General features: G+C 35.7%; 1 protein-coding gene across 4 annotated transcripts in view; it reads left to right on the top strand.

Annotated features, from left to right (window-relative positions):
- KLHL5 (kelch like family member 5) overlaps positions 1 to 12,034 on the top strand; it is a 62,645-nt gene that overhangs the window by 36,559 nt on the left and 14,052 nt on the right. For all 4 annotated transcript variants that reach the window (XM_035896765.1, XM_035896764.1, XM_035896763.1 and 1 more), the window contains exons 3-5: positions 2,240 to 2,376; positions 2,829 to 3,025; positions 10,638 to 10,850. In XM_035896765.1, the coding sequence (XP_035752658.1) occupies positions 2,240 to 2,376; positions 2,829 to 3,025; positions 10,638 to 10,850 (547 nt within the window). The remainder of the gene's footprint in view (positions 1 to 2,239; positions 2,377 to 2,828; positions 3,026 to 10,637; positions 10,851 to 12,034) is intronic.

Raw genomic sequence — 12,034 nt, 5'->3', positions numbered from 1 at the left:
TTAACCCTGTGAAGCATGTATGCCTTCTCATGAATCTGAACACAAGTTTGCAAAAATAGTAAATTTCTATTTAAAATGTTTTTTAAATTTCTAATAATTTAAAATCTCTAATAATTTCTTTTGAAGGACTTTGAGACTGGAAATGACAAGGAGAAATTTGCTGATATCAAACAGCTGGTAGAAGGTGTTTTTCTGGAGCCTCGGGTTATTATTTGGCATTTCCTCAACAGTTGTTGCTAAGATATGTACAGTCCAGACATCGTCTAAATACTAGTGCAGCTAACTAAACAAGTTGCACTGTTGGGAGAAGAAAAAAAAAGAAAAAAACCTGAAAACTGTGTTAAAATTAGATTTTAGGGTCTGTTTCCCATTGCAGAGACCGTTCTTTTTCAAGCTCTATTCTATTTAGAAGTTCAAGTCAGTATTGCCAGAGGTGAATATTTTAAGTTGTTTGGTTTGCTTTTTTTAAAAAAAATTCTAAATTGGACCCACAGAGACACTTGGGTTATTCAAATATGTCTATCTACAAACCTTCCTTTCCAATGAGAGCCCCTGTTCTGCAAATACAAATTCTGATCTTGTCATCTCGTTCTAGCATCAGAAGCAGGTGCAGAAACTCTCTCTTGATGCTTACATGAATACATTCTCTAATTTCACTAAACTTCTGCAGATCTCTAGGAGGCAGTATTTTCATACAACTGCAGGTGTCATAAATCTGAGGTTAAAATGCCTAGAAGTGATGCCTGGGTGCTACTTTGGCAGCCACAGAATAAATCTTGTATTTCAAGAAAAATATGCTCTTTAAAAGATCAGAACTTTATTTCTCATTACAAAACTTCACTTCAGTCATATAAGATGTTAAAATAAAGTTAATATTTTCCCTGTACGCCCTTAACCCAACTCTGTTTCCTCAGCAACTAGAAAAAAAGGATTACCCTACTGTAGGCCTGACCAAATGGTCAATGGTCAGAAAATCAGCAAGAAAAAAAGTAGTTGAAATTAGTCAACAATTCATTAGCTTGTAGTTAATTAACTAAGAGACAGTTATTTGTAGTTCACAGCTTTGTGTACGTACCTGCAAATCCTCCCCATTAATACACGTTTAGGCTTACTCCTAAGCCCTGGTGCTCACCTTTTCAATTAATTTCACTCTGTTTTGTGGTTCCTGACCTCTGTCTTCTTAACAAGCCAATATAATGATTCAGCACAGAATAAACTGACATTTCATGAAGTATTAGATTTGTTGAATGCATGCAGATGGACTGTGTAGTGTATTGCAGTAGTCTTGATTCTCAGGCTTGCTGTTTGTATAGCTCAGTACATATGCAAGTGCATTTATATTGCCCTGTGAGCAAGGCAATAGTGAACTGCTGCAGCACAAAAATTGATCCAAACCACAAGGCTGTTCCTAGAGGTCTCTTAGGGAAGAGACCAGCAGACCTCATGAAAGTTATGGCAAGTTTCATACAACAGAAGTATGTGGAGCAGGAATATTTGACCCATTATTTCCTTTCTCTTTCACCCTAGTCCTGTGAATACGTACTGAGGCATCAAAATTCTTGCACATTTTGTGGAGTGGTATTGTTACATGTACTCAGTGTTTTACACTCAGTAATCCAAAGAAATGTCTAATGTGCACTAACATGTTTACTTAGTATCTTAAAATACTGAGAATTGTTAACAAAAGGCTAAATACATACTCACAAAAGAGATTACTCTGTCTGTACCGTCTCCATGTTTACTGTGCCTAGTTCTGTTACCAGTATTAGTAAATGAAAGCATATGTGTGCACCAAGAGTAAAAGCATTTTAAAGCACTTTGAAGAGGACTAGTAAGTCATCCTTTCACATTTAAAAATGTAACTGACATAATATAAATGGAAGTCAATTCAATTTTTTTTTATTTCCATAATGTATTTTTATATTCCATTTCCAATTTATGTGTTTTTTGTGGGTTGTTTCTGTGTTAGCTATTAAAAGTCATTGAGCTTTGAAAGGGTAATTCATTTACTTCAGCAGCAAATGTAGATTCAGTAACGGTACTTCATTATTCATAGAGGGGAACTAGAGCATGGAGCAGTTTGTCAATTTTAAAATGTTTTTCTCAGTACAGTGTTTCTTCAAAGGGCAAAGTAATGAATCATAAAGTAACAAACATCAGGTTCACTAAGGGTTGGTTTGTTTTTTTTTTTTCTTTTCCTCTTTTGTCTCTCTCCTTTTCTCCTGCACAATGTACTTAGATTGGTTCTCTCCTCTGTTTCGGACTACTTTGCGGCAATGTTCACTAATGATGTAAGGGAAGCAAGACAGGAAGAAATCAAGATGGAAGGTGTGGAGCCAAATGCATTGTGGGCTCTGGTTCAATATGCATATACAGGTAATTAGAATGAAGATGGGAATTTCATCTAATGAATTGTTCTCCTGTGAGCATTATATTCCATTATTAGATTTCAAATGCTCTTTAGAAATTATTATTCACATTATTTAATTGCTTATAAATAAATAAAAAGAAGTCATCACTGCTGTTACCTGAGGCAGCCTGGTAGGATATAGTTTCTCTGATAATACTATATTCAGTTAGTTAACAAATTATGTGAATATTTTAAATGTATCATGATTGACAAAAAAAGGATTCTTATTAGGATTCCCTTTCCTGACATCATTATAGGTACTAATTTTGAAAAGCTGGTTATTTATTGTTGAGGGTGATGTTTGCTAAGCCTTATATTGTATCATATAATCTGTAAATAACTCTGTTGCCTCTGAGTTTTAGGGAATTTAACAAATTCTATGAGCAAACTAATGTGATCTCCTTTCTAATGTTACTAGGTCGCCTTGAATTAAAAGAAGATAACATTGAGTGCCTGTTGTCTACAGCTTGCCTTCTTCAGCTCTCTCAGGTTGTAGAAGCATGCTGTAAATTCCTAATGAAGCAGCTTCACCCATCCAATTGCCTTGGAATACGATCTTTTGCTGATGCTCAGGGTTGCACTGACTTGCACAAGGTGGCTCACAATTACACTATGGTATGTTGTTATTTTAAGTATCATCCACTTTATTTAGTAAGGAAAATACAGAATGTTTTCATGAATAAAATACTAATGTTTTTCCCCCAGAAAGCCTTGATCATTTTCCAAGCAAGAATGCACATATGTTCCCATGATGAAAAATGACAAAATAAAGTTGCTGGTTTAGAGTTGGAAGGAAATAGGCAAGCATTAATGGTTCTCTGTAACAGTAATGGGATTATGTGATAATGTATTTAATAAAATCATTCAAAAGCTTGTTCTTTTTTCTGTCAGTCAAAAACTACAAACTGAACAGTGGGCAAGCTGCCATCATCTAGTCCAAAATAACACATTACTAAATGAAACTGTAGAATTCTTGTTTTGTAATGAGCTGGAATAATCAGGTTCTAAGTTATACTTGGGGTATGAATGTGGGCATTAATCAATATAGATTCTGCATTATCCTTAATTTCTTAGTAATGGGATGTCAGGATGGTATCGACCAATTTAATCTTAGGCTAGGCAATATGTGACTAAATATAAATTTTCCAGTGATATTTTCAGAATTACTTTATAGAAAGACTGATCTGCCAACTTAATTAAACTTCATTTTCTTAATAGTAATCCTTTTATTTTAATGTAAAATGTTCTTCTTTTCCTTCTCACAAGCGTAATTTAGTAGTGTTATCAGCAGAAGGTGGCAGAATTATCTCTGAGGCAAGTCAGTTCATCTCTTCTTTGCAGTTTTGTGAGGCATTTTTCTCTCTTCTTGATGAAATTTTGCCTATGTAAGCTCTTGGGACCTGAATGAGGGCATGCAGATACTGCATAAGAGATGTGAGAATGAAGATAGTATTTAATTTGCTTATGTGGCATGGCATTGCATTGCCATTAAGCTACTGGCTTAGGTCCAAGAAGTGTGATTTCTTGTCTTGTAATTAGTATTAGAAATCCATGGCTTTTCCTCTTGCTGCCTTAGTTTTTGCTGGTTTAAAAGCTATTTCTTCTTGGCTTAGAATAACTTGGTTTGTATATATGGAATGACTTAGCATGTATAACAGTTCAAAGTAGCTCTTCTTTTTTTATATGATAGAATGTTCTTCCTCAGTGAGTGGATGTATTTAAAATCTCTGATGTATTTAAAATCATGTACATGCTGAAATTTACCAAACCAGGTCAATAAATAGTGTGCAGATTGTAACTTGTTTCTATTCTTGCTCTTCCTTATTGCTCAAACACAAATAAGGAGACTGCAATTAGGTAGACAGTCAGATGAAACAGTAAAGATAAATGTGGCTTATGCCTTTGAGGAATATTAGAATTAATGGTGAGCGAGACAGTGATACAAAAAGTATGCAAAAAGAGAACCTCCCACCTCTGACCTATTTGTTCTTTTTCAGAATAAGTGTGTATTTTGGTCTGTGCTATTGTCATGTTCCTTATAAGTGGAGTGCCAGGATCAGAACGGTAATAAATGTTAGACTAATGCATCTTTAAAGATGAATGTTAGGGATTATATTCTTACTATTTTGACTGGCAATTCATGATTTGTGGCAGAAAGGGGCTGTGAACTCCGTAAAAGCCATTCTTTTACAGCACCTATCTTGTTCCGACCACAGGGAAGTAGTTGTATGCCTTTTGGCCGTTGTTTACTTCAGTGGCAAAATTGTTGCTTTTAAGGCTTTGACGTGGATGAAATTTAAATTAGGTGCATTTTAAAAAGCCATTTTCAAAACTAATTAGTTGTGCTAGATGGATTCTTCCCAAGGCCTCTTTTAATGTTGTTTAGTTCCAACAGAGACATGAAATTGAATTTTAGTAATAATGAGTAATAGAGAAGCAGCTTCTTTAGTTTGAAATGAATGTTGCTATGGAAACTGCATAGAAATGTATAGTCCAATTGAATCTTCAATTAAAATAAATCCCCAAGTAATTTCATTTGTTTAAAAGCTGTTTGAAAAAAGAAAATGTTCAACAGTAGTAAGTGCTAGCCACTTCATGTTCTTTCCATTAAGAAGTATTAGAGCATAAGGGTTAAGCGTACCTGTAGTACCTGGAAATTCTGTTTGTTAAAACGATGAATTATTTTTATGCTGCAGTGGGCAGCATAGAACAATGGGGGATTATACTGAGTATAGTATATATTTCTGGCTTTTCCATGTAATTTTGGTTCTTTTAAAGCACTTGAAGTAGAAGGTAATGAAGAATATAAAATACTTCAAATTTGAATTTACATACATTATTTTCTGTGAGATTTTATTTTCCTTTGACAGAAAAAAAGATTGCCATCTAACTGTTTTTCTGCAATTAAAAGAACTTCTTGGTTTTAAAGGGTTTTATTACACGTGCTGTAATTTGATAATCATCTTACCTGCTTCATTAAAATAGTTCTTCACATGAAGACTAGGAATTCAGCTGAAATGAGAATTTGCTTAAACTGGAGGACCAGTCCCAGAAGGCCTACCTCGGTTAATAGACCTGCTCTGTCTGAATAATGTTCATTAGTGTCATTGGAAAGCGTTAGTGTGATTTTATGGCATGATTTTAATCACATAATACAGAGCAATTAAAAAAATAAATTAGTAAGAATGAGTTGAATGCTGCACTTCATGTTAAAGATGTAGATGTATGTTATGCTGAAAGGACTTTAGTGTTGCATTACTTTATTGCTTACTGTGTTGACAGTTGATAAGTTGTTTTTTCAGAGGAGAATAATTTGTAAGGTTATCATCAAAACAGGTCAATTTTTGACATTGCAAACTAAAGCTTGAAAAATCCTCAGGATGCAATAAGTGAAACGTGAAATAAACTGAAGTGATCAGTAGTGGCTTTAATGCTGTATAAAAAGCAACTTTTATGCATTGGGGTTTTAAAATACAGTTGACAGAATCATGAGATGTATTTGGGTAAAGGTACCTTTTATACAAAGGTTATCCTGGTTTGCTGTAGTTTATATATATTATTGGGGTCATACAATTAGAAATTTAGGAATTTTATTAGGCTGGCCAGTAGTATATCTGTTCACCTTAATTCGTAAAGCCTTTTTGCACAAAAATGCCTTCTGTGCGTTTTTCTTGCTGTCTTCACAAAGTCAGAAGAAACACCCCTTTTGTCATGTTGTTTGTTTGAAACAGTTGGTAGTGTACCTTGAATGAAAACCAATAGCTCCTCTTCCCCAAAAAAAGTAAACCAAAGGGAAATTAATACTTATAGATGAGGAAAAGCTAGCCTGTGTTATTTCCAGAACATGAAATATCTATGGTGAGTAGTGAGGTGTTCTTAGATAAGTGTCAGTAGCTTCTTCAGTAGCCAGGTTTTAACTTTCTTAATTTCAACCAAAAAAGTAGACATTCTAAACATTATACGTGATAGTTCCTGAGCCAATCTCTGTGCATATAGCATTGTAATCTTTGTTGCTCAGCTTCCCATGCTTAAAGCAGAGTGAAAAGCCATTTTGATTTTCATCAGAAGTCATCAGAAGTCTTCAGAAGTACATGAGCAGCAATAATGTTACGAGATTCAGATAAAGTTAATTTTTGGCGTTTGCATGATTTCTGAGCCAATGGCTGTTTATAAGAAGAAAAACTTAGAGAGGACTGGGTAACAAAAAAATCATTGCAATATGGAGTTTATGATTTGGGAGGAGGAATCAAGGAGGCATAATTTGCCTTTTTTCTTGCAGCGGCCAAGACAGTTTAGTTTTTTGGTAGGGGGGAGCATGAAAAGGGGAGAAATTTCAGTATTTTTTTTGTCCACAAAGGGCCAGACCCAAAGATGGTGTTAGTGCCTAAAACAAGGATTTTATATTCTTGTACCTGAAATTGCAGTCCAAAATATCCTGCTCAGTAATCATCTGACTTGGAGAATACTCATTCACTTATTTTCACCTGTGAAAACCAAAGACATTTCTGGCTTTCAAGTTCCCTAACTTCTGCCTAGCACAACAGATCAGTACTGCCTTGGCAAGACTAAATAGGTTTCTGCATGCTGCCCAGCCTGTTTTGGAATCCAGAAACTATGCAGAGAGGAGGCAAGCTACAATAGTTGTACTCTAAACGAACCCTGGGCACACCGAAAGCATTAGATTGGTTTATTGCTGAATACAGCAGTGAAAGCTGACTAAAAGTAAAAGGAGCTGCTATCTGACATCTATCTGACTATGAATACCAGGAGGTCAGATAGCTCAGTTCTTAGTGAATTCATATCCCAGTTGACCAGCTGACTGAAGCAGCCGGTATACAAAAGTACATTGCCTGTTTGTTCTCATTCAGATCCTGCGAGTCAAGCACCATTTGCTTTTTGGCTGTCCAGGTTCAGAATTTAAACCCTGTGGTTAGAGCTGCCTGTTGGGCCACCTCAGTGTACCCTCACCTCAGTGTACCATCCTTCTCAGCCTGCAGGTGTTCTGGATGCTCTCTGAGGTTCTAATCCTTCTGACAGGGTGTAGAGGGACACTAACCATCTCACTGGATCCCACTGTGGGGATTAAGTACCACTTAAAATTAAACGTCATGACGACTTATCTTTTATGTGCTCTTAGTTTGGTTTTTTTTTCTCTGTATCAAGTCCAAGGCAGACCTGTGGTTAAGAATATCAGTAGTATTCACTCTGCAGTTGCGGAAGGGTGAATTTAAGGTTATGATGTGAATGAGCAATGCACAACATTGAGCACAGGGACTCCGTGTCCCTGTTTCAGCTAATACATAAACCTCAGGCTACTCATTTGATAAAGTTTCCAAGCTCTTTGAGGAGCTAATTTTGGGGGTGGGAAACTTTTTTTTTTTTTACTTTCAGAACCAGAAAGCAAGGGACTGAAACTGCAGACCGTTTGTTCTCTGAAATATCCTGTTCTTCCACAGAGAGTTCCCATAAGAAGAAGGAAAGAAAAGGCTAATGAGGAGGTTAAGAATGCTAGGAGATACACTGGCTCCTCCTTTTTGTCTTCAGAATCTCTGTCTGTAGAGGAAGAGGAATTGTCAGATTCTGATTATAAAAAACCCCAGACGTAGGCCAAAGAGTGGCTGTATTCCCAGTGGAATGCTTTGATACTGTGCTCAAAAGGAGTCTCTGCTTTAAAAATAGAATGGGAGCAAGAGGAAGTTGAACTTGTTCCCATCAGAAAGCAATTGTCTGCAAGCAACAAGAAGGAAAATCAGGCTTTTTACATACAACAGCTGTTGAAGTGATGAAATCCAGCTGGAAAAAAGCTTTCCAAAGAGGATCCCTGACTGACTTACGCAAGATCAGCTTGTCGTTGCCTTCAGAGACAAAGGAAATTTTCCATGCAGGTGCTTTCCCCTTCCTCTTCCTGTGATCCGGATAGACAATATGGAAAGTTTAAGGTAGTAAGTGTTGGCTTTTCTCTTTGTCAGTGCACACTGCCTGTTTATTCAGCAAAACTAAAAGCACAGCTCCAGCTTGCATACTCTATAGGACAGAGAATCAACAAAAAAAAAAAGCAGTGGAAAAAACAAACTCGGTGGAATCTGAATTTCTGTGAACTGCATGTTTAAACTCTGGAAATAATTTTGATCATCTTTCAACTTTGATTTTACTCCCAAGCATTTGATATCAGAGTAAAATAAATAACAGTGCATGTGTAGTGCTACAGAATATTGGTACAGTCCTTTCACTGTTTTTAATTACTGTATTTGCTCATTTTCTTAGCTTTCATTATGTAAAACAGAGTTTTAAATGAATTAAAGAGGAAAAGACAGTTCTATCTCCCTTCTAATCTACTACAGTTTTCACTTGGAAGCACTACTTTCTGTAGCCAATTGGATCTCTCTAGTAGGAAAGCTTTTCAGACATTAAATGCAAAATTTTTCATTCAAAATTCTATCCAGGAATACAATTATGTGCACAAATAACACTTTCAATTATTTTCCTGATTTTAACTCCAGACCTACCTGTTGGAGTGGAGTCACTTTGATCTTTCCCCTTAACCGTCTTGTAGCCATCTTACGTGTGCATGGCTTTCATGTAAGGTGGACTGGTTTACTCCTTATTAGTTTTTTCCTCTTTGCTCAGCATTCTTTAGTTAATAATTTTGGAGTAGTGAGGTATAGTTTTGAAATGATTAGGCTAAGCAATAAAAAGGAAGAAGTGTTACCTTTTTCACTTTGTTGTCACGATGCCCTTTGCATATGCAATGCCAAACTGTACTGTATGTTTTTGTTGCTATTTTATATGCTAAATTTGTACCTGTTTTGAAGTGCAGGTCCTGCTTCTGCTCCCAAGTTTCTCCCTGTTTTTTGACCTAAAAATCCTATTTTTTTTTTCCAACAAGTATGTGCTTCTAATCCAGAGTTTTTTCATTAGTGTACAATTCCTTCTTTTTAAATCATTAAACAAGTAAGTAAATCATTAAACTGAGTAAGGCTAATTTTGATATTAGGCCCAGTTAGAGTTCCCTGTCTGTGGATGTAATGCACTTTATCCCCCAAGTGTTTTAGAGGTACATGTGGCGGCAGAGCAAAATCGGCATCCCATTGGCTACCTATCTAGCAAACAGTGCGTTTGCAAAATTGATTGTAATACCATTTTATTGACATGAAGTTACTCTCAGTTTGGAGTACGAGGTTAACAGGGTTTTGAGCTATAAGAATGTGTTGTGATTCATAGACTGCTTTTACTTTTCTTTCCTTTGCTGCCTTGTAAAGGTGTATGGGGAAAGAGGATAGACATGATCTCACCCTTTTCTGTTACATTCAGGTTTCCACTGGAAGTTCATAGTGATGGTTGTGTTTCTACGTACTTCTCTGCTATTTCTGCCAAAGTTCATGAGAATTCTTAAAGAATATTCTGCAAGTCCTAGTATTACGAAGTAATAGGATATCAGTGTCAGAAATGTTACATATTGCGACTTTCCTATTTTGAAGTAAGGATTTGTTGCTGGAAATGACAAGATGGAAGTTAGGAAATTGAATCCTATCAAAGTAAATATTGTTAATAAAGCAAGGCTTGTACAGTTATTGTGGATTCTTTGTATGTTTTGCTCCCCAGTCAATCAGATCAGCTGTATAAAACCTACAAAATAGTAAAATAAACTTAAAATAATCCATTTAAAATAAACAATGAAATTGTTAGTGTTGTTTATTTCCTCTGAAGACTTAATGCCATAGTTTAATCTAGCAGTAATGAAAACAGATGTGTCCAGTAGTTGTAACATGTTGTTGCTCTTCGCTTAACAAAGCATCTTACATTGTAGTTTACACTGTCAACAGGAACAAGCTGCACCTTTTATTTATTTATTTTTTAAACTATACTTCAGAAAGTATTTCTTCAACTTGCAGTGCCAAGATAGTAAACCCCACAACGCAGTGCTCATCTCTGTCCATATGCTTCTGCCTTAGTTGCTTCAGCACATCTGTTTGTAGGAGTGATAGACTTAGGGAAATGATCAGGGGTCAAAATAACTCAGTAAAATTTTATTTTACCTTTTTTTTTCTTTCTTTCTTTTTTTTTTTCTTTTTTCTCTCCCTTCCCAGGTCAGTTCTCCAGTGGTATGTACTGGCACAACTGAGAGATGGTGTGAAGGGAAGGAAAAGAGGGGAAGATGTAGTAGAAGTTCCATAAAATGTCTTCAAAGTATGATGTCGCCTGTATTAAAAATACTTTTCTTTTTCAGGAAAACTTCATGGAAGTAATTAGAAACCAGGAATTTCTATTATTGCCAGCCACTGAAATTGCAAAGCTTTTAGCAAGCGATGACATGAATATTCCTAATGAAGAAACTATACTGAATGCACTACTTACGTGGGTTCGACATGATTTGGAACAGAGAAGGAAAGATCTCAGTAAACTCCTGGCTTACATTAGACTGCCTCTGCTTGCTCCACAAGTAAATTGTTCAATTCCTCTCTAGTTTATACCATGGTTACAGTGGCCATAATGTCTACAGCATCAATATATTGATAGTGAGAAATCATAAAAGCCTCAGGATTCTTAATGATTTGGATTCTTAGAGCTGCATATAAGGACTTAGCGTGTTGTATCAGCATGACAGTTTGCATCTGTTTGTGAACTGCACCATATTCTGATCCTAACCTGATCAGTCAGGACACAAGAAGGGGTGGAGCTGCTAGGAAAAAATCGCTTCTGTTGCCTAGAAAAATGCCTATCAAGGATATGTTTGTCACTAGGAGGTGTGTCCTTTTAAAATTTCTTCTTTGTGGAACTTGTACAGTTTAGTTGGATCATTAAATTTCCTTCATATAATTATAGCTATCCTTGAGATTTAGGAAATACAATTTGAATAAATTATTTGGAGTGATTTTTCTTCTATTAACTCTTGATAACCCATCTTTGAGTACTTTTTTATTCTTCCCAATCAATACTTTTTCTCCTTCTCAGACATGTATACACAATGTTGAGGAAGACTTAAGCTCAGTTTGTTTAAATAGTTGTGAATTACAGTTTTCCTAGTCCTGTAGGAATGACTACTCTTATTAGTGCCATGGGTAGCATTGCATTCGTTATCTGATAGCATGCATGTAAACTAGGTTTGATTTTCCCCCCCCTTCTTCTCTTGTGCTAGCCTTCCTTGCTGGATTTTCATTAGTAATATTTAACACTTACTATACCGTCAAAGGATTTTGCCTTAGAGTTTTCAGTTTGTTTAGTGAGAATTACCTCTATTAAATGAAATAAACAGGATTTTTCTGGAACCTGAATAATAAGTAGAATTCATTAACACAACAAAAACTGAATTAGATTCATGCTTAGTGGTAAATCACATACACAACATTCTGTGTATTACCTCTAATCTGGTATCCTCTTGCTAGATAGTAAGTTTCACTAGCAGGCATTTTAGTATTAATATTTCCATAGTGATTATTATATATGCGATGGCATGATTTTCTCAGTTGTGGCCTTGACTTTGTAATTCACTTTTCCTAGAAACATAATACAGTGTAAGCCAGTTGACCTGGAAGAAATAATTAGTTTGTTGAGCATTTAGTTAATTGATAACCAAGTAATCACTGCTGTATTCCTTTTACTTAACTGACTGTAATTGAAACATTT

Source organism: Egretta garzetta, unplaced genomic scaffold (assembly GCF_000687185.1).
Source record: "Egretta garzetta isolate BGI_Z169 unplaced genomic scaffold, ASM68718v1 scaffold256, whole genome shotgun sequence".
In the NCBI taxonomy this organism is placed as follows: Eukaryota; Metazoa; Chordata; class Aves; order Pelecaniformes; family Ardeidae; genus Egretta; species Egretta garzetta.
Note: the sequence above shows the minus strand (reverse complement) of the source record. Positions and strands in the feature narration are given on the sequence as shown.